Consider the following 23,442-nt stretch of genomic DNA (forward strand, 5'->3'; position numbering starts at 1 on the left):
CAACTCCTGGTAACAGGAAGAAGATGAGTAAGTGGAAGCATGCCAAGATAATATGTGTCCTTTGTAGGAGAATGACAGGAGACAGGAGCGAGCACCAGGAATAGCATGGTAATGCTGCTGCATGCTGATCTTGCTGATGTGTTTGTCAGAATCTGACAAGGAATGAGAAAAGTCTCTACACCATACAGCTTTGCATGAGGAGATGTGCTGTTGCCAAGGGGAATCCATCATCTAGCGTGGAGGTGACTGTACCAGCACAACTGAACACAGATCGGGGGTACAGATCCACTGGGTGGACGCTTCAGCATTGACCTTCTTAAGAGGCTCTAGAAACAGACACAGAGAGCAAGCAAATGCTCAGGTTGGCCTGCTGACATGAAGTTGGAGGGTAGACTGGCACAAGTATCAATGCTCAGTTTGACAAGGACGGTGCAAAGGCTGATATTTGATGAATTAAAACTACTGGAGAAGGAGAGGAGGACATCTGGAATATCTGGCCATATGGAGCTACACAGAAGAGAATTCTTTTACTTTGTCACTGCCTGTGCGAGACCCCACAGCAGTTGTATGGGCCAGGGAAATCTTGGATCAAATGGTTAAGTCTAGAGAGACACAAAGTGGGATGGGTCCTTCGTAGGCATTGTCTTAGCCAGTCTTCCCAAGAGTTAACCCTGCACATGCTGCTGTAGACAATGAAGGTGTGTGATCTGGAAACAGGAGCAGTGTAAGGTTTAGGGGTAGGAGACCTTTGTAGCCTTTTTAACAAGAACTGAAGCCTGAAGGAAGGGGCAGTGAGGGCAGCTTCTCAAGCACGTGACTGGCAAACTGCAAGCCTGGAATGTCAGTCACTCAGAGGCAAAATCTTACACTGGCAAGTGTTGCAAGAATAAGGAGATTTTTGGCAAAGGCAACAAAATCTGCAGAAAGCCAAAAAATACAGCAAGAATTACAGTGAAAAACCAAGCAACAAGGAACGTTCTTACAAAGTAGTGTGGCTGAGAGGAAGTGAAATGGCAGTAGGCCTGCGCCTTCTTACGTGCCATGTGAGGAGGTGAGGAGAAGCCTAATGTATGCCATTTATAGACACTGCACAGAAAAATAGAGTTTTAAGTCCCACACTGCAGAATTTCATTATACCCACTGTCAGTTCACATGTGTTTATTCTAAGAACCACTTCATTTCCTCACTGTACATTATTTTTCATTAAGTGTCTATTGCAGGTTAGAACATAGGAGCTCACAACAGCAGTTAGCTGGTTGTTTGGCCATAACTAGTCATAAATAATTGAAAGAATAATGTGCAAATCATTATTTCTGTGCTAGTAAGTAATAACAACATTCATTTTAAAATAAAACAAAACCAAACCAACACACTTGGCAAAACTTGGAAAACTTTTATTGTAAGAGCTCAGATGAATAACCCCAAAGAATTAAAAATAACTTTAGAAAATACTTAGGTAATAGGTACTCAAGAATATCCTGGGAAATGGAGACACTCCATTTGCTTTTGATAAGGCAGTATGAATTGTACATTGGTTAATTTGTAAATACACAAATGAATTCCAGCTCAGGATGGCCACAAATGAAATTCCCCAAACAGGATATGAGCAAGCTGATGAGGCACCAAAACAAGCAATCTAAAACTGTAAGATGGGAACCAGAGACAAGTACAGGTGAGAAATAAGCAGCAGCCAGTTCTCACTGTCCCTACTCACCCAGGTATCAGATCAGGATCATACAGAGAAGACTACTGAACCCACAGGATTTGTTTTTTCATCTTCTTGTGAAATTATTTACATCAGGCTTCAGTTTCTTCCTCATCTTAGTGGATAGTTTCTGTTACCCTTGGCCTTTCAAGACCTTTGCTAACAGTTGAGCTTGCTAATGTTTTCTTGGTAACTGCAGGCATCTTTTGGCCCTTTAGTGTGGGTTCATGCTTCTGTATAGCTAGGAATAAAGAGTGTACTTCCTTGCATGTTGACCTGACACTCCGCATCTCATGTCATGGCAGTCTAATGAGATTTGCTCCCAAATTTGGAAAGGAAAGACTGCTCGCTGTTGAAAAGAGACTTTTATTTTTTCTTTACTGTTTCATCTGGTGATCTCAAAGGGAAGTTTGATACTGTAAAGAAAATCTTACTTGTGCTTTGTGAGCCTTATTGGCAGAGGAGTAAACAGCCTGAAGTACTATTCTTCACTCTGAACATCTAGATACAGAAGATGCATCTTCCTGTTGGATTGCCTTAGCTGTTCACTGGTGCATCCAGAACTCTCTAGGGCAAACCAGATATTTGTTGAGAGTAGCTCTTTCAAAGGAAACTTTAAGATTAAGGAATACCGAAATCCACCATTTCCTTCAAGATTCCTCAACCCAAATTATGCTCCCTTAGAATCTTCTTGATAATTTCAAAGAAAAAGCAATTGTTCTGTCCCTCCCACCATCTGCATTGTCCTGCCCTTTGTTGTTCCTGTCTGAACAGTCTGTAGGTTGAGGCTCACTCAGATCATCAGGTGGCTCAGGGTTGTTCTTCCATGAAGTTGTTCTGGAGATACAAAGTGCACATAAAATACTTGCCTCGCCTTTGAACACGCATATGGTTAGTCACAACTCTGCATTGTGTAGTATGTTACAAGTGAAAGGTAGTAAGGTCCTGCTTCTACTTGTTAGAGAGTTATTGGAACTAGGAATGTTAGGTGTTGCCCATAAAGTTAGTTTCTGTACTGTTCACCTACTCCAATCCATCTCACCTTTTCCTATGGGGAAATAACATTCTTTTAATCAGTTGATTTCTGCTGCCACCACCACACTCCCAGCCCTGTCCCCAACGTAGTATGCCTTCTGTTTTGTCTTCCTATTTGAGTACTTCAGTCTTGACTATCTTGGGATTTCTTGAAGCTGAGAGACATTCTAAGTATTTCTGAGAGAACTCCCACCTGGTTGATTTCACTGGTGACTTCCAGTTGGTAACTCTGTTTTTATAGGCTGCTGAAGAGTTCGTTTTTTCAACATATCACCTAGTCTGTGAGCTGGTTCCTCAGTAGTTTTAAAATATTACACATCAGGTGCTTGTGGACCCTCTCATTGGATTGGTGGTTCCATTTTTTTCCCATTTTTTTTCTTACTTCCTGTGATCATTTCACCTTGAAATTTGGGTGTTTATGGCTGGCATTCCATGTAGTATTTGCTTTCTGACTCTGGAGTTAAGCTCATCCTGAAGGGATCAGTGGTTTTGTTTGGGTTTTTTGTTGTTGAGGTTTTGGGGGGCTTTTTGTTGTTGAGGTTTTGGGGCGGGGGGGGGTGTTTGTTGTGGCTTTTTTTTTTTTTTTTTTTTTTGAGATTATTGCTGTAATATTCTTTCCAAAGCCTCATGCTGCATGGGCTGACTCTATTTCATAGCCCAGGTGTCTGGAGGCCCTTTTCTTTTTAACTCTGCAAGTCCAGGTCCTTTTTGCAATTCTCTCAACGTAATACTTTTCTCCACTGAAGATCCGGGAGTTCTAATAACTACATGCAATGTCCTTCTGCTGTTGCAAAATCTTAAAGGTTTTCCATCCTACTAGTGATCAAGTGATGTTGGTAGCCGAGCTACTCAATGTTGTCATTTTGCATGTTTGCTTGCAAGACCACTTGGTCTTTTGATGATACATTCACTTCAGCATCCAGAACTTTGGTTGGGCGTCTACCAAAGATGGTAGTGCCTGCTTTGGTAGGCCCTTCTTGACTGATGAAATTCTGGCATCATTTACAAAGTGGTGGTGTGTTGGTATGGAATGGTGCCTATTTTTGTAGGTTATTTTCTACTAAGCAGCTTTCAGATATGAAATCTTCAGGTAGCTTTTTTCCTCATGCAGATGGTGCTCTAACAAATAACAACCTTAATTTTGGAGCTAGTTTACCTGTTTATTTAAGAACAGAGTGCAAAGCTCACCCTTATGTAAAAGACCTACTGTGATTAAGCAAAGTAAAAAAAAAACACCAAACCAAACAAAAAAAACCCTTAATATCTCGTATCAAGAACATTTTGTTTGCTTGCAAGTAGCCTTATGCTTCTTCTTTTGTTTGTATTAATTTGTTACACTAGACGAGTTGAAGACCAAAGTCAGTGCACTTTTTCTTTGTCTTGGAAAGGATGCCACTCTTTACCCAATCCCCATTTTTGTTTCTAATCATGTATTCTAATTAAGTTAATTGCCTTGATGACAAGTAATTTAAAAACACTGAAATGGCAACTTTAAAATCTACATTATTCATTTAGAAATGTAGAATTGTATCGTCAGACAGTAGAGTTGTATCATAGAATTTTATTCTGGATTCCAAGGGTTGAAGGGAAAATGATTCATGATTGTAATATTTATGACATACTAACATTTTTTTAAATGTAAATAGTGTAATATATAAATCAAAATGTGCTCTCACTCCTGCTTTTGCTTCAGTCAATTGAGTACTTTAATTTTGTTCTTGTTGAAAATAATGTTACGAAAGATGAAGATACTGTATCTTTGTACACTCTCTTGCCTCATTTACCTAGAATGCTGTTCTTGCAGGAAGGATTTAAAATTTGTCAGTGACATTGAGAAGGAAATGAGAATGCTCGTGGAAGCTGTGAATAAGGTCAGTGTTTCTGTATGACTTACTATAAAAAACAATTTTATTTAGTTTGGGGGGAGTTTGTTACTAAACTTTATTAATACTAATAGTTATGAGCTGACACTAGATGCATTTGGGTTCTGATAGAGTGCACAATTTAATTATAAATAGAACAAAATTTTTAGGAGACATGGTAGTTGGTGACAGCCAGGCTTTTTTTAAAGATTCAATATATATACCTTTATATACCGCCTTTATTGTACACACATATGTACACAAGTGTGTACATACATATATATTTTTATATATATGATAACTACATATATCAATGTATATGCCTATACTAATATCAAACCAAGATATGTAGTAAATACTAAAAAAAAAAGGGGCAACCACAGGTCTTGAATTTGCAATATACAATGAATCAGTGACATCGAATATGACAGAACAAAAGAACCAGAGAGCTCAAGACCATCTCCTTTGCTTTACTTCTCAGCGTTAACCAACTATTTGCTAAATAATCATCCTACAAAGCAGACAAGTGGTGTCTGTTAAAGAGCATCTACATTGCAGAAGAGAACAAAAAAATGAAAACAAACCAGATGTGGCAATCTTTTCCCTGTCTGACCAAAAGGGAGAATTACCCAGTGGTTAGTTAAGCTTTTATCATGATCAGGATGAATCAGTTAGGCCAACATGACAATTCAGTATCTTGGGGATCAGTTCTGCACCATCCTGCCCCTCAGGCTGTTGGGAATTGCTATTCCATAAGGTACAAGAAGTCCCCAGAAGTCAAATTATATTTCAGAGGGGAAGAGATTTCTTTCTGAACACCAAAGGCAAGTGATACAAGCCTTGAAGCTTGGTATTTGTAAATTATAATGCAAATGCAGATAAGAAAGCATTCTTCTTTCATGAAGTCTTCAGGAGGCAAACCCAACAGTTACCTGAGGAGTTCCATGACAATCTCAATGTTCTGTCCCTAAAAATTCTCTATTTAGTTACATATTAACTTTCATAACGCTGTCAGATTCCTTCTTGAAACGCTTAGATTCCTGATCACCAGTTTTCTGTTTAGACGCCTATTATAGATCTGCATTATTCACATCGCTTACAAACTTCCTGTGCTTCTGCACGTGAGTCCATTTGGTAACAGTAGATTGACTTGTGCCCTGCTGCATGAGGTTGTAGTCTTTTCACAGAATTGCAGAATGTTTGAGATTGGAAGGGACCTCTGGAGGTCATCTTGTACAAGCTGCCTGCTCAAGCAGGGCCATCTAGAGCCAGTTGCCCAGGACCATGTCCAGATGGCTTTTGAGTATCTCCAGGGATGGAGACTCCACAATCTCCCTGGGCAACCTGTCCCAGTGCTCAGCCACCCTCACAGTAAAAAAAGTGTTTCCTGATGTTCAGAGGAAACCTCCTGTGTTTCAGTTTGTGCCCATGGCCTCTGGTCCTGTTGCTGGGCACCACTGAAAAAAGCCTGGCTCCGTCGTCTTTACACCCTCCCTCCAGGTATTTACAGACATTGATAATATCACCCCTGAGCCTTCTCTTCTCCAGGCTGATCAGTCCCAGCTCTCTCAGCCTTTCATCAATGGAGACATGCTCCAGTCCCTTAATCACCTTTGTGGCCCTTCACTGGACTCTCTCCGGTATGTCCATGCCTCTCTTGTACTGGGGAACCCAGAACTGGACACAGTACTCCAGGGGTGGCCTCACCAGTGCTGGGTAGAGGGGAAGGAGCACCTCCTTCAACCTGCTGGCAGTACTTGGTCTACCGCAGCCCAGGATACTGGTTGCCTCCTCTGCTGCAAGGGCACATCGCTGGCTCGTGTCCAACTTGGTGTCCAGCAGGACCCCCACGTCCTTTTCTGCCAAGCTGGTTTCCAGCTGGGTGGCCCCCAGCACATACTGGTGTGGGGGGTTGTTCCTCACCAGGTGCGGGACTTCGCGCTTCTCCTTGCCGAACTTCCCGAGGTTTCTGTCGCCCATTTCTCCACCTCATCAAGCTCGCGCTGGGTGGCAGCACGTCCCTCTGGCCCATCAGCCGCTCCTTCCAACTTTGTGTCATCGGCAAACTCGCTGAGGGTACGCTCTGCCCCACCGTGCAGATCGTTAGTGACGATGTTGAACAGGGCAGGACCCAGTACTGACCTCTGGGGTGCACCACTGGTTACCAGCCTCCAACCAGACTCTGCCCTACTGATCACCACCCTCGGGGCCCGGCCATTCAGCCAGTTTTCGATCCACCTCACTGTCTGCTCACCCAGCCCCGACGGCAACAGCTTGAGGGGCCACGAGGCTCTTAGGAGAGACAGTGCCAGAGGCCTTACTGAAGGCTGGGTAGACACCAGCCACTGCTCTCCCCTCATCTACCAGGCCTGCCATTTAATCGTGTAAGTTAACCAGGTGGGTCAAGCATGACTTCCCCTTGGTGAAGCCATGCTGCCTGCTCCTGAGGAGGTTCTTGTCCTTCGTGTGCCTGGAAATGGGTTCCATCACCTTCCCAGGGATCAAGGTGAGCCTGACTAGCCTGTAGCTCCACATGTCCTCCTTGCTCACCTTGAAGATAGGAGTGACAGCACACATGGAGGCCACACTCTGATTTTCTTTTCCTTCAAAATGGTGGCATGTATGGTGTAAAAGGGAACATGTCCCTTGCGCTGTAAAGTTAACCTGCTCTTCTACTCAGTTCTTCTTGCATACCTTTTCTTTTTATTTCTGAAGTCTCAGAGGCTTTATTTTCTGCCTTGTAAGAGTCATGTTTCATCTTGCAACCCACAGGTATTTACGTTGTCTTGGGCATGTCTCCATACCTGGTAGGTGTTATCAGTGTTGCTCATTCAGGCCTGTGTCCAACCTGACCAAGTCAACTTCCCCTTTTTATGTAGCCAAAGATTGGATTAATATGTTTGACATGGCATTATGCAAGGAGACTGTTGTTAATTGTTCTGCCATGATACCCAAGTTCTCCTTATGCTTGAGTCTGTGTTCAGTTGTTTATCATGACTCCTAAATCCTTCCTGACTAAAGATGTGGCTTATTTTCTTTGTTTCTAGATGTAGAGCTTTACTTACTTATGTTAAAAGTATTTTGCATGCTAGTCTATCAAGCGTTCAGGTATCTTTGCCTGCGTCAGTACTATGTCTTTCATACTGATTACTGTTACTTATCCCTACACGTTTCACTTTGACTTTTTTTTTTTTGCACTGTGCCTTTGGCAATACCAGCTTCAGCTTAACTGAATAAATGAGTAATAAAAAGGATTTTGATACTTAAAAGTTTTAGCATTAATATGGTTCAGCTGTTATCTATCATTATATGACTTTGCTTGCTTCATGAACATCTGTTCCCCTAGAGTTGTCAGTATGTACTTATCTAGCATAGCAGTGTTGTCATCGTTGATATACGTAAGCAGACAAGACAGGAAACATTTATGCATCCAGCTCTGTCTGCATATGGACAGGAATTCTGATGTTTTTCTCAGCATGGAACCATCACCACTTTTTTTAAAGCAAGCATTACTAGTTATCATAAATAGGTACAGGATCTGTAGAGTTTTCTTCATTCACATGCTTGTCTATATGCTGGAAGTGGTCTAATAGGTGGGAGGTTTATTACTGTTTATTGCTAAGTAAAGATTATATCCTGACAGCATGTGATTACTCTGAAGACTTATGGAAATGATTGACCACAGTTTTTGGTCCAGTTACTATTTGTAACTTAGCTATTTTACAATCTAAGAGGAAACAGATATTAACCCTCTATTTACAAGATAGCTACAATGTGTATCTTCTCTATTACATGTGGTGGTCTTTACATTAATTTAGGTGCCTGACCATTTGTAAATCCACATTGACTACTCCCAGGGCCCTCCTTTATGTACCTAAAAATGACTTCCAAAAGGACTTGCTTTATGATTTCTTCCCCATACTTTGAAGTGTAGCTGATCAACCTATTGTTCTTGGGTTGTTTTTTTTGTTTGGGTTTTGTTGTTTTTTTTTAACATAGTTGCAGCAATTACCTTTCTCTAGTCATTGGGTTCCTACCCCATTCTCTACAATTTTTCAGAGATGATGGAGAGTTGGGACATCATTCTGGTCTCTCAGTGTCCTTAAATGCACTGCCTGCAGTCCCAGGAACTTGTATAGGTTGGGATTTCCCTAGAAATCCCTGACTCAGACTTACTCTACTACTGGTAGTTTGTCTTTCCCTTGAACCCTGTCTGTAGACCCAAAGACCTAGAAGACTTTGTTGGTGACAACCAAGGGAAAAGCTGAAGCAGTGTCTTGAGTCCCTGGACCAGACGGAAGCACTGAGTGTCTCACGCTTATCTGCCTTTGCTGTTACAAAGTCACCCAGCCTATTAGGACCGGGCTCATAGGGCCCTATTTTCATTTGTTCTTTTACTGTTTATATAGCAATCAGTGTCGAATCAAGCATTATCAGTCTTTGTTAAATGAAATTAAAACTACAATTTTGTTTTCACTTAATAAAAAGTCTATTGATGCCATTACATGACAGATTTTGCAGATAAATAGCTTCCTTGGTAGAGGGAAGTGATACATAATTCTGACACCTTCGTAGCTGTCTGCAATATGGGCGTTGCAAAGCCAGTCTGAAAAATAAAATTAGATCTGATTCAAAATTGGCATATTAAAATGGTGAAAATATTAAAATGCTTCTTTGGGGTGTAAGTAGAATGGATACATTCAGGATTTGTATTTCAAACTTAAAAGATATGTGTGTGTATACTTTGAGGTGATGGAAACAATAGAGAACACATAATTTAATTATTGGGAAATAAATCGGCATTTTTAGGTGAGTTTTCTGTCAATACTGAGGTATTAGCTATTTGTGGTACTAACTTTCTCACAGCACCAAAATTTTAGAGGTAGAAGCACTGTCTGTCTGTCTTTTGTTTTTTTTTTTCTCTTCCCCTGCCCACCCCCTGCCCCAAAGGAGAACTTTACCTTTTTTTTTTAACCTTTTCTCTTGAATTCAGGGCAAGCATACAAAGAAGAGCCATTGTTACCCACCAATGAACAGAGATCATCGCAGAATCATCCATGAATTAGCTCAGGTTTATGGCATTGAAAGTGTGAGCTATGACAACGAACCAAAGCGTAATGTTGTTATCACTGCAGTGAAGTAAGTAAGTCATTATTGTTTTCAAGTCTATTAACTATAGTTTAAATAATTGGATGTTTTTATCACTTATTCAAATGGGTTTATTTACAGTCCAATTCGCAACATGCAGTAAGTTCTGGCAGAAATTTTTTTTAAAGCTGTTTTTAATTTGATAATTTCATAGGCTTCTATTTCCACTAGTCAAGTAAATCTTCAGAGAAGAAAACCCAATTAGAAACAAAAAAGCTAAGTAAAGGTTTTGCAAGGCTGTTTTCTGTTCATCTTAGCAGTAACTTTTTTTGTCTTTTTGCCATCAGCTAAATTTGATAGAGGTATCAAAGATAATAAATGTCATAAAATTTTATGAAAACTAATTGCCGGATTGAAAAGTCATACCTAAATTAGCACCTTTGAAAAAATCTGTTTATTGGAACTTACTTGTTCTCAATCTATCTGAACCTGCCACAGAGCATACTCCCTCTTTATTTAATGGACAAAGAGGGAGCTGGAATTACTGCAAATTGAAGAGATTTCTAAGCAAAACTGGAAATATTTGGAGAAGACCCACAGAAGGCAGTTCATATTAGAGAAGGAAATGAAGGCAATATAGGTGGGGGAAAAGCAAGGTGATTGAACTGGAGACAGTATGGGAAGGCTTCCCAAATCAGGTATCAGGGCTTCCTTGATACTGCTGCTCACTGAGCAGCATATTCAGTTTAGCAATGTCAAATTGTTGTTCTCTGACAACCATTTGTTTTTAACTGTAGATATTCACTGTATTTATAAAAAAACCTGTTACCTTCTGTGCTACTAAAGTGCAATGAGCTGTTCTTGAGCCTGTTCATGGGTTGGTAGCTTAGCTGCAATCTTGATTTCTTCTAAGGGAGATGGAACACCACTTCGATACCCCTTTCTGTTTCTGTGAAATAATTTAAGATACTGTCTTTGTTTCTATTAAAAGAAGGTGAGAAAAGAGATCGTGTTTGAAAAAGCTTATTTAAGAAAAAGAAATAGATGGGGGGGATGAGAAATTAGTGAAGAGGATAAAGTGTCAGAGAAAGAAGCAGGACAAATGACCATGCTTTAGAAACAAAGATGTATCCTGCAACTTGACAATGGGAGGCCTTCCTCTGTGATTTTAGGAGAGATTACATGCCTGTTCCTTCCCTTGTGGTGTTCAGGGAACAGCATACAGTGCAGAACGCACATGCTGCTATTTCACCCCTGCCACTCTTACAGACATGGAGTGGTCTACTAGGAATGTTCTTCAGCTGTGTAGTGATGTTTCCTATTTCAGTGGATTTATCCAAAGCTTCTTTTCATTGTTTTTACCTGCCACTTCTTAAAGACATAAAAAAAACATTGAAGCCTCAGACAAGTGATAGCTCAAGTTTCAGGATGATATTTTTGAGTATTTCACAACGGCTTCTTCAAGTCCAGGTGCTAGTAGTCACCAGAAAGTCCAAATGATTAGATTCACTTTGTTTCATCCTGTTCTCAGCGTTCCCCTTGGATTTCTATTATGGGCTCCTCTGAGTAGAGATAATTCAAAATGATGCTAGGCAAAGAGACCATTCATTCTTCCTCTTCACGCTTCCCCATTGTGTCACTGAAATGGTAACATCGCCATACAGGTTGGTCAGAGGAGTCAGAAAGTCTCCTTGGTGCTAAGAAAGCTTCCTCCAACCGGACTTCTTCCTCTTCCGGATATCTAGGAGGAAACACCACACATCTGCTTTGCCCTCAGCCCCTGTCCCATCATCATTCCACCTCATCAGTAAGAGCTGGTCATACTGGCTGCATTAGAATCACGGATGTACAGCACTACCAATGTCTAACCACAAAGAGAGCATTCCCGGTATTGACTGTCAAGGTTGACCTGAACGACAGTTCTGGTGTTATTTGAAGTATAAGACCCTGAGTGAGTCCTTGCAAGTGCCCTTCTGTGCTTCCCCGTTGGTCATCTTTGCAGTCACCATCTTTTGAGCAGTTGCAATACCGGATTTCTTCTGAACCAGGTTCAAAGATAGTGTCGAGACTGGTATGGTGAAAAGGGGAAGGCTTTCCTCTCCAAGTTGACACATGTGCTTCACTGTACCTGTCAGTGGTTTCCTGAAATCGTTTACTCATACGAATTTCCTCCTCTTAGGAATAACTCTGGATGCCAGAGCCTGAAGGGGTGTCTGCTGCTTGTTATGTAGTGACCAGTGTTTAAGCAACTTCTATGGACTTTAGACACCCTGGAAGTGTTTTTGAGAACAGTCATCCCTGTAAGACCCAGCCTTTTCCTGTTCCTTCCAGGAAGAACAATAGGGTCAGTCTCTCCTCACAAACAAGGGGACTTTTCAGGAAGGTGACAGGGTCCCTGCTCATTGTTCTCACTGAGAAAACCACATCCTGCCACAGTCTCATTGACATGTTCTCCATTATTCTTCTTCACCCAGGATTTTTTTTCCTTTCAATGAAGTCAGTCTGAAGACAGTTCAGGAGTGGTTACCTAGCTGCAGGAACAAAGACCTAAAGAAATTAAACCCCCTGTAACTCCATGGAATGCCCTTATCATCAGATCATGGCAGCTGGATCACAGGAGGCAAATACTGTACATCCCAGTAGCAGGGTTGAAAGGAAATTATGTGTTCTGAGGAAACAGAATTATTCTTTGGCTTCTTTAAGTTTTTCTGGGCACATTTCAGTACTTGATGTCCAGGTGCAAGTTCATTTTACTTAAGTTAACTGTCTCTCCGGCCTTTCTGGTATCTGGAATAACTTCACTTCCAATTTGACAGAAGTTCCAATGACTTCCTGAAGGTACTCAATCATTTTAAGGACTTTTAGTTTACTTTTCACCCTCTAGGAATTTTCTCCTCTGCCATGAGGAAAAAGCTAACTTTCTCCCCACACCCTTTGCAATCACAAAGGCCTTTTCCAGTGACTGCATCTCAACACCTCTGACCTCTTAAGGTTTTTTGAGCAATTTAAGCACAAATAATGCTACAGTCACCAGGTGTGGTGGTTTTAACAGCAGTCCTGCTCCAGAAAAGAGCTACATCTCTTACTATTTTTCCTTCAATCTTGACATTGTTTGCCCTGAGAATAGTATGTGTTGCCTCTTGACATAGGATATACGAAGTCTAGACAATCAGGAGATTGTTTGAGACCCACTTGCTTCATTAGTCCACCCAAACTGTATCAGCTTTTGGAGACACTTCTTACAAAAACCTGCTCTGTCTGAAAGCTGATGAATCATTATTGCAAGGCTACATGGAGGCAGTTCTGGACAGATCAACGGGCGAAGAATTTTGTAGTAGTTCGTACCAAAACAGTTCAATGCTGATCCATCCTGGAGTTACAAAAATTGAACTTCCAGTCTTTAAGGAGAAGATCAAGTTTGAGTCCTGGTTTCCACAGTTCAGTTGTATACAGCAGGCTGTCCTGTCGGCACTACCAGTGCCTTATAGTTAGCAGGTAGTTTTTTATGGTCTCCTTGTTTTTCCCTGGAGCACTGCTAAAAATTTATCATCTCATCTTTGTTACTTGGGACAGGCAGTTGTCTTTTTTCCTTGCTTTGAGAATAAGATAATAGAATGAAGCATGGCAACTTTCATATCAAAATGTCCAAAGTACTTGCACAGCCTTTTGGTTCCATCTCCGCAGTTCTGTTACAACTGATGAGAGATAACTGTGATTTACATTAGCAGGAAGGGAGGGTTTGCTTGTTTTCTTCTTTCTGGCAATTAGTTAGTCAAGGGGATTTTTTCCATTGTACACCTGTTTAGTTCAATTCAGTTGTTTGGTTTTCTTCCAGATGAGCTGAATATGACTGGCTGTTTTGGTTTGTTTGTGTATTTGTGTTTTTCTTTTTTTCTAACCAGTGAATAGAAATATTCACAGAATTTTGGGAAGATTGGAGTCAGTCTAGTATTGTCCTGTGTGTCACCAAGGTATAGAGGAAGTGCTGTACGTTTTGCTCGAGTGTGAGTTGATAGATTTTTCTCTCTAAAGCCTCTGTGGTTTCATGGCTGCATGGTCTGCTGTATATCTCTTCTAGGTTTTTATTTTTTGAGGGACACTAAATCTTGTCAAAGCAAAAACAGGGCTAGGCCTTGATGTGACCAAAGCAAATTTGCTTCCAGGATCTCCTTCAGCTGTCCTCAAGGCTTTGGTCCCTCCTCATTTTTAAAGGTTTGCTATATTAACACTCTACATCCTGAGAACACTTCACTTCAGGGCAGAGCTGCTATATTTACTTTCTTGGAATGTGGAAACATTCTCCCCACCCCCCCCCCCCCTTTTTTTTTTTTTTTTAGTGAATTGTAGAAATACGTGCATATGTACTCTTCTAAGTGTTCTGTTTTCCTACATTCCAGAACACTCCTTTATTTTCTTTTTTTTAACTACACAAGCAAGATTTAGCCTGACATTCTGAAGGCAGACACCTTACTTTACTTGGTGAAGGCCTTTCTAACCTTTCTATTTTTCACCTGTTTACCTCCAGTCAATTGGGTTTCCATGTTTTTGCACACCACAGTTTATAACAATGAAAGAAGACAACAAAATATCCTCCCATCTACCTTTGTCCTCTTTTAGTCTTTTCAGGTAGAGCTCTACAGTTGAGACTTAACTGAAATGATAATGGGAGCATTTGGCTTTATATGCCAGGCTTGGAGCTAAAGGAGAGGAGGAGTTTTTACCTGTTCTATACAAGAGGGGAAAACTAGGTGTTCTCAACTGATAGGATAGTCATATACTTGCTATTAGAATGTACATGTAGACATAATAAATCTTGAAAAAATGGTCAGTGGCAAGTAACTTTTTTTTTTTTTTTTCAAATAATGAACACTTTCTTTGTTGGGGAGATGGGGACACTTTTTGAATTGGTGACCTATGTTTGCAAGATTTGGCAGTTCATCTGAACAGATGGTCAGTACTCACTTTGAAACAATACTGAAATGGGGTCAGGGATCATCATTTTGTATTTTAGTGGACTTACCTTGAGAATGTTGTGGAGTTTTTCATCTGCGTTGCCACAATATCATGGGTATTGGCCATTATATTTTCAGAGCTGATGGAAACAAGACATAATGGAAATCAGACAAATATGATGGAAATAAGATGAATACTCAATTTTTTTTAAGCTCTGAAAGAGAACTAGTGTTCATCTGTGTATTGATGTGAGATTTCAACTGCTTAGAGCTCTGAGGGAGGTGGGGAAAAAATATGAATTACCAAGTATGTGAGAAAGCATGGAGCTCTTAACACATACAAATTTCTGGAATCTTAACAATATACAAGCCATCATTTTGCAGCATTTTTTGCTATTCAAAATGTAATTTTGAAAGGAAGATGATGAACTTGAAAGTAGGAATTTAATGTGATTAGTAAACACAGAGAATCTCATGCTCTAGAGGACTCTGCTCTGGCAGGAGTTTATTTAAAAATTCATGAATAAAATAAACGAGGAAACATTATTTAGTGATTGACATAGAATCATAGAATCATTTAGGTTGGAAAAGGCTCTTAAGATCGAGTCCAACTGTAAAACTAACACTACCAAGTCCACCACTAAGCCATGTCCTTAAGCACCACATCTACCCGTCTTTTAAATACCTCCAGGGATGGTGACTCAACCGCTTCCCTGGGCAGCCTGTTCCAGTGCCTGACAACCCTTCTGGTGAAGAAATTTTTCCTAATATCCAATATAAACCATTCGGATAGAAATACAAAAGCAATGCAGTTTAGTGTACCAGAAGTAGTTCCGTCTTAAAATGTCAGTAGCATGGGTTTAGAGGAAAGTGCAAAGACGGGTAAGACCTTGACCTTGACATGGTTTAGGAATTTTAATTTATTCAGCTTACTCACCCCCAGAAAAGATGAAGAAGAAACTGTTAATGGAAAAGGTGTTGATAGTGGAAGGTTTTGTCAGTCTTGCAGTTAAATCGTAACAGTGAATGGAAATTAAAACAAAGCAAGACCACTCTTGAAAGTGGCTCATGAATTTAGAAGAAATTTTAAGACATCTCCACAGCCTATTAGAGGTATAGTGTGTTTGGCAATTATTTGGAGATTTTTATTTTTTTATTAGGTGCCTTTTTGGAACAATCCTTCCAGGTTTTTTTCTTTTTTTTTGTTTGGTTTTGGCTTTGTTTTCTTTTCTATATCATTCCTCTTTCTCCAGCCAGTCCAGCCTTTGGGCATGGACTGCCATACTGAAGTTGAGTGTGATTCCCAGCCAATATATGCTTAAAGCGTATAAATATATGTGCTTAAGTACACTGTCCTCCTGTATTGGAGAAAATACTGCCCTGCGCCACAGCAACAGGGTGGCCCTTGCATTGCAGATGGGACAAGCACAAGTGGGATGCTTCGTCGTGTGGTCGTGATCACATAATAGATTGTAACTAGTGTGGAGGGCAGGAAGAGCTGATTTTTTTTCAATGTTATTTTATTCCCCCCCTTCCCACTCCCCAAAGCATAATGTTATTTTTCTGATCTTGTTCACCTAGGCTAGCTGACAAGGAAGAGGCAGTGTTGCTGCATTGTTCCTGGGAGAGTACTGCTTAGCAGGGCTACTTTGGGTGCAGAGTGATAAACAAGTTTAGTGTGACTTTCTGCCAGAGTTTAAGAACATGTTTCCAAAACAGTAGATAACATGCTACGAAGATGCAGTGAACAGTGTTCACATGATGCCGAGTTAAGCTGTTAAGTTGTTGCTTTTGATCTTCTATCTGTTCGGTGAAAGATATATGTTGCCCTAGAATGCAAGTATTGCGTTTTTGGTATTCTAGCAGTTAATCGTGTTGTGTACCTCATAGTAGAAAGGAGTTGGGCACTTCGCGTGCAGAAAGGAAAGGGTCTGGGCACCAACAGTCAAATCTAGTAAGCTGCTTCTGCATCTTTTATAGACAGTGATCAAGAGACATTTAGAATGCTGGATATCTTGTTCTTGGTAATGAAAATGGACTTTGCACGCTATTGGTCTCCATGGTTGGAAAATTAAATATTTGAATAGATGATTTAAGTATATAAGTATGAACTCTGACACCAGAACTGCTACTTACAAATGTAATTATTTTGCCTTAACTTCTTAATGAATGTAATTTCCTATTGAATTAAATAACCTTTCTTTTATTTCTCTAGAGGGAAATCCATTTGTCCAAGCAATACCTTAACTTCTGTGCTAGATAAGGAAATGCAGAGCAGGCCTCCACCTCCTATTCCTCATTACAAACAAACAGATAAGTAAGGAATTTGCTTTTAAAACAGTATTCTTCAATTCTGTGCTTAGTTACCTGAGGAGAGTGTTCAGAGCTTCAACTTTATACTCCCTGTTTCTTTGTTTTCCCAACCCACACGCAGCTTTGGAGCTTGCAGCCTGCACTAAGATTTTCTTTCCACAGAAGTAGACCTGAAATGAAGTGCTAAGAAAATGTAGGATTGACTATGTGGTATAAGAGTAGTAATATAACAAATATTGTGGACTTTTTTAATTTTTTAATAAAGATTAGATAGTTGGGAAAAAATGGCTGTTTTGGAGGGTTTGGGATGTTTTTTACCTTTAACTGTTTTGTGTGAAACAGTAATGTCTTACTGGCATAAAATGATTTATTTGGAAGGATAGTAAACGTATTTTTCTTGTGTAGATGAATGACTACACAGTTGGCTAAAGGTGAACTACCATTTTTCTCAGTGAAAACCATTGAAGATGGGATATATAAGGCTTCTTGATGAATAGTCTAATAGAACAATCTTTACTTGGTATGACCTGCCAGCTTCATGTACCTGTAGTCATCTCATAGTTATGAATTTTTTAATGGATGGCTTATTCTTTGTTCAGGTTTACCTTTCAGAACTTTTTTCCCCCAAGTTATTTCCAAATTAGCATTTGAAATCATGTTCTGTAAAGTACTGTTTGCAGAAAGGGACAGCTTAATTTTGCAGTAACTATTGCAGTAGCTATTGGGTGTTTAAGTTGCTGCTGGGATATGAAGAGAAAATTTAAATTGTTTCTGAACTAAGCATCTGGAACAAAACATGTTTAAAATGACTGCTTACAGTGTAACTCGAGATGAATTTTAAAACAGTTGTTACTCTTTATTTCCACTTATTTCAGTGGGATTCCTGTCTTCAGTGACCCTAATGAAAGAGGGTTATGTGGCAAAATTAAATTAAAAAAGGGCTTTAGCCATTTATTTTTAATTAGTAGAAATGAAATCTCTTCAGAAGTGCTTAATTCTACAAAATCTTCTGGAAGATCTCATACTGTCTTATGGAAAAAGTCTTTACAGTGTTTGGATTTGGTATTACCATATATTTTTTGTTACTCTTTGCTCTTAAGACTGAGCAGATTTCACCATCGGCACTTCAAGAGTATTTCTTTTGCTCTTTCTTTTAAAAAGGCATGTTGAACATTTAGTCTTCAGTACAGTATCATTTTTGTAACAAATATTACCAGTAAATGGTATTTTGTAGTAAAACCCCCAAACAAATTGTATCAATTCAGCCACACACTGACATACATTAATACAGTATATTTTTTTTCAAAAAATGAGTTAACAAAGGCTTTCTGGAGCATTAAGATACTTCCATTAAAACATAATGTAGAAATGCATGCCATTTACTGATGCAGTGTGCAAGTACCCACTGAGACATTAGGAGAGCTTGTGATTTCAGTTTACTTTGTGTCTTGTTTTTCATGCGGGTGAGTAACATCTAATATTCTTATAATTTCAGGAGTAGTGGAAACAGCGGTTTATCCAAACCATTAAAAGAAGAGCCAGTAATTGACTACTTTGATGTCCAGGACTGAAGTGATTGATGTAGAATTACGATATAGAAGCTTAGAGGTGAAGATACTAAGTTATTGTGTGAGGCACTTTTTGGGTATCTGTCAAATGATCAGTTGTTCAGCATATTCATGATTTAACATCTAAAGTTAGATTGATTATGATACTTTAAAAAGTTATGCATTTTTACAGTTTATGTAACTGCATAATACCTAACAGTAGTATAGCTTTTTAAACCTGGGTTTGGTGCAATTTTTTATCTAATGTGCTGTCAGAATGATGTAGATTTTCCATTGATGCCTTTAAAGTGAGAGAACTGGTAATCAAATATATTTTTGGGGCTAGTAAGAACAACGATAAATCTCAAAGATTTATTTTGACATATCTCAACTTAAAATGGACCAGAAATAATCTGTGTTAAAAATGCTGATGGGAATATTTTTAGTGTTTTCATATTTTATTAATTCACTTTTGTGTTAACATGGTAAATTTGGGAGTTTGAGTTACTCTTCTACATGGAAGGAAATACAAAATTTAGTCTAAGTATGAATATATACACTAAATGCCCATTAAGAGCACAGACTTCCTTTGGTATCTGAAGAACCAGGATTTGGGGAAGGTGGGGAATTAAGACTTATTTTGCTGTATCTCAAATTTGATGTGTTTACAAAAAAAAACCCACAAAACAAACAAAAAACCCAAACCAAACCACACACAAAACCCACCCCCAAAAAAACAACACAAAATTATTAATACTTTGTTATTCAAGACCTTGAACAACATCAGACTTTATATATTATTTTGGTGTTCTATTTGGTTTAATTTGTATTTAGATATGCTAGCTTGATGGTCTTCTGGGGGTTTTTTTTGCATGGTTTTATTGGGGGTTTATAATCTTTTCTGTACTGTGCAAGCTTAAGGTGAATGTGTGAAGTTTGATTTACGTATGTTATGAATTTGGAACAATATTTGTAAAACTTGTAAGACCACCTGTCTAAACTGTTTGGCAATGGAAGATCTCTGTTTTATGGGAAATGCCGTAAACAAAATGGGATGATGGTTTAAACAGTGAAAGGCACCAAATTGGTCTCAGACGGTGAATTATTTCCAGATGATGAGTTAAGGTAGGTGAGTAGCTCTCTGGGAGAGGAGATTGTAGGTCTGATCAGAAGTGGCACGGCTCTGAATTTGAGTAATATTTGTTCACTTGGGGAGAAGGTTTTTTGAATTAGCTTTAGTAACTCTGACACTGACGCACCGTTTCTTGTTCCTTGTGGCTGGCTACACGTAGCACTAGAGGTGCGTCCCCTGCACAGCATCAGAGGCTGCTGCTGAAAGGGGCTGAGCATAATGAAGAAAGAGATCTAGCAGAAGACTTGTCATCTGTTGTTGATTTATTTTTTAGACAGCTCACTATGGTGGAGTGTGAGATTTGTTGCCAAGAAAATGGAAAGCAGTTATCCACGCTTAGATTCACTTACAGTTATCACATGACCCTGAGCCTTACCTGTGAAGCATTCTGTGACTACGTTTCATCTTGAACAGCTTGTGAAACCTGAAAGAATAAGTGGCAAACTCACAGACCATGTCTGTCCCCAAAAATGTTTTGAAAATTAAAATGCATGCTGTTACTACCTATTTTTGTAGGACCTTATTATTTCACATAAAAAAAAAAAAAGCAGTCTTAAATGTTTCTAAACATTCGAAATGCATATGCTTCCGGTAAAACAGTTACCAGAAGGATTCTCAACCCTCAGGAGCATTCAGGCTTTTAATTTGCATGTAGTGGTTTAAATTGATTTTGCCTTTTCTGTCTAATATTTTGTGAACAGAACTGAAAAATAAACAAACATAGCTTATATTGCCCTTAATTTCTTAAGCAAATCAGTGTTTGATTCTACAAGGTGTACTGCTTTGCTAACTTCAGCTAAGAAATAAGTTGCTCGGCATCTTTCCAGGAATGTATTTCTTGCGCTCCTCACAATGAAGGGATTGATCTATTACAGTGCTTGCAGACAAGGGGCAGCTCAGTGTGGCCAAAGGCTAATTCTGGCTTTGAAACTCAGAGCTACATGCAGATAGCACTGTTTTCCAGCTTGTAACGCCCATCAGGGAGAACGTACATAGTTACACGCAAAGGTGGGTTCTGGACAGGAGCTGGCACACACATCCGGTGAGCTGAGAGTATAAAGTTAGATGCACATACACTGGAGCACGTGCAGTTGTTATACTGTAGGCAGACCTAACGTTACAGACAATAAATAGAATAAAGCTGAAGCCTACTAACTTTTCACACAGTTTCACATGAATATAGCTAAAACTTCACACTTGCACCTCTGATTTGAAATTTAAAACGTAAAAGGTTAATAACATTATATTTAGCTTTGCTCTTTGGAAATTTTATCAGATTATGGCTTTAACATAAAAATGTGAACCTTGGTGAGATGCAATTCAGCAGTCAAGTATTCTGCCACTGGTTTTAATATGAAAGCCCAGGTAATCTTCAGCTTCTCAAGATGAGACTAATAATTATTACTGAAGCTGTCCATACTGAGAAGTCATAATTCTCATAACTAAACCTCTTAACTACATGAATATTAAAACATTTTTATAGATCTGTACTTTACACATCTCTAAATCATGGCTCTTGGAGCATATCTGTAGTTACGAAGCAAGTCACATGTACAGAAACATTTATTTTGAAATACATTTTAATAACTTGGTTAAAAACATGATACGATACATTTACCCAGGAAAGTAATACCAAAAAGAAAGTATTGATGTGTTTCTTCCCAGAACACAGTTACATAGCCTTAAGAAGGAACTCAGCAAAGTTTAACAGTGGTGCTCTCCTCTCTGTTCTGGTTTGCTTTTGCTGCAATGTATCTGTGACTTTCATATGGAATAGCACTAAAGGCTGTAGTTTTGATATCTGTGATAACTCATCTTCATATTGCACGTGTGCCTCATGGAAATATTTTTCAAATAGCTATTTTGTAAATCTGAGCTGGCCTTTACACCTTTTATCTAATAGAAAAATGAGTGGATAAAAAAAAAAATCTTTGCATCAGTGAAGTCAGTGGCAAAAATCCTTTTGGCATCACTGGAACCAAGACTTAAGCTTTGACATGCTAGTCATTTTCCACAGCCCTAAGAATAATATTGTTTCTTGTAAATTTATTTGAAAAAAGTACTCTGCAATAAGCATCTTCAGAAATAAATTATGTGATGTCAGTTGGAATTCATGCAACTTCATGAAGTGCTTTTAAAATTGTGTATGAACTAGGCAGATACTTTGGCATTTGGGCTGTGCTATTGCCTGTCTATATTGTTTAATATGTTTAAAGTGCTCTGAATATTCAGTGCTTGGGTTTAACCTAAAATTGTGTAAGATGCATAAGTAGACTTCAATACCACTGTTTTTGTGGCAGTTTTGTACAGTATCTGCCGCATAATGAAATGAGCAAAGTAAAATTGTTCTAAAACACTTAAGAATAAGTTATTTGTTGAAAGTTTTATATTTTACTTGATTTTTTTTCAAGTTACTGGTATAAAATTACTTTCTATATAAACCTGAAATAAATCTAAGTTGAAAGTTCAGTGCTTTGGAATTGTTTGCAAGCTTTGTCTTGGTATTCCAAAGTTGGAAGACTGACATATTGCAGAGAAACAATATAGATTTACATGGAAGTTTGGGGAGTCCTTCAAATTTTGAAATATGAGGTGTGATTTCCTGGATTTGAAGTGATTTTAAATGAGTGCTGTAAGGAGAGTGAAGCAAGCACAGAGGGACTCCCCAGGAAATGGAGGGTAAGGATTATCTGCTACCTTTCTGGGATTCAGAAGTACAAGAGAAATGATGATCTGAATAGAAATGTACATTTTGGTTATCTGAAAAACCCTACACTATGTCAGCCTAAATGCTACTTGGCAATAAAATGTATGATTTTAGCTCATTGTCCCTTCATTGTTATTTGCCCACCATTCAGTTGTAATGGTGACTGTAAAGAAGAGTGGTATGGGGCAGGGGCAGCGGGGGGGGGGTGGGGTGGGGTGGAAGTGAGGACTCATGGCACTTAAAAGTCCCCGTGGGCACTGGATTTGAGAAATACAGGATGACGGATGTTGGGGTGGGGGGTGAAAACTTTGCCAACACAGCTCAGTAGATGGTAGGGAGACTCAAAAAGCAAACAGTCCCAAAATCAGAAGTTTGAAATTATTTGAAGTGCTTCCTCCTGAAACTTTTGTAACGGCAAGTAACGCATCTCCAGCAGCAAAAGCCAGAGAAATGAAAAATAGCAGCAAAAAATTGCAGCAGCCTGACCTGATATTTCAGATGGAGTGCAAGATGGCTCAAAGACATTCAAGAAGTGATCTGAGATTGAAGAGTTCTTTAAGGGCAGCTGAAAGCCTTTTGTCTTACTACTTCAACTGCTAGTAAGTTTGGACTTCCTTTTCAGGATATTTTGGAGGATAAAGATGGCATGTTGCAGGTATACAAGCATTGCAAAACAGATCTTAGTTGGAAACCTCTGCCTGAAAAAATAACTTGCACTTTAGTTGAGAACTGTCATTGACTAGAAGGTGACCAAACATGTCATTGTTATCAGTGTGCGCATATGGCAGCAGAAGAGACAAATCAGTTTTGCTTTCTGTTCACTGATCTTGTTCATGTTTGGAAATAGTCATTCCAGTCGTGACATGGTCACAACAGTCCCCTAGTAGGTTAAAAAAAAAACAATAGTGCTTAGATAGATACTACTGTTCAAATAGTGTTGTTTTTTGAGTATTTTAGATTTTGTAGATGCTGAATTCCCAGCAGAAGCCTTGCTACTCAACAAATGCTGCTTTCATCTTTTACTAAGATGCTGAATTCCTAAGATGGTTGGTGTGCAAACTTTTATGTCTATACACTTGTCATTTGACCATGAACCCAAAT

General features: G+C 39.1%; 1 protein-coding gene across 4 annotated transcripts in view; it reads left to right on the forward strand.

The window, feature by feature from the left end:
• NFX1 (nuclear transcription factor, X-box binding 1) overlaps positions 1-22,454 on the forward strand; it is a 72,075-nt gene extending 49,621 nt beyond the window's left edge. The window contains exons 21-25 of one of the 4 annotated variants that reach the window (XM_075052352.1): positions 4,545-4,611; positions 9,596-9,741; positions 16,858-16,959; positions 18,451-18,563; positions 19,909-22,454. In XM_075052352.1, coding sequence (XP_074908453.1) covers positions 4,545-4,611; positions 9,596-9,741; positions 16,858-16,959; positions 18,451-18,526 — 391 coding nt within the window. In that variant the 3' untranslated portion in view covers positions 18,527-18,563; positions 19,909-22,454. Of the gene's footprint in view, positions 1-4,528; positions 4,612-9,595; positions 9,746-16,857; positions 16,960-18,450 lie in introns of those variants that run through there. The other 3 variants (XM_075052351.1, XR_012653774.1, XM_075052353.1) reach the window with 3 other exon arrangements.
• Positions 22,455-23,442: the final 988 nt, after the last annotated feature.

The sequence above is a fragment of the Buteo buteo genome, chromosome 20 (genome assembly GCF_964188355.1).
Source record: "Buteo buteo chromosome 20, bButBut1.hap1.1, whole genome shotgun sequence".
NCBI lineage: Eukaryota > Metazoa > Chordata > Aves > Accipitriformes > Accipitridae > Buteo > Buteo buteo.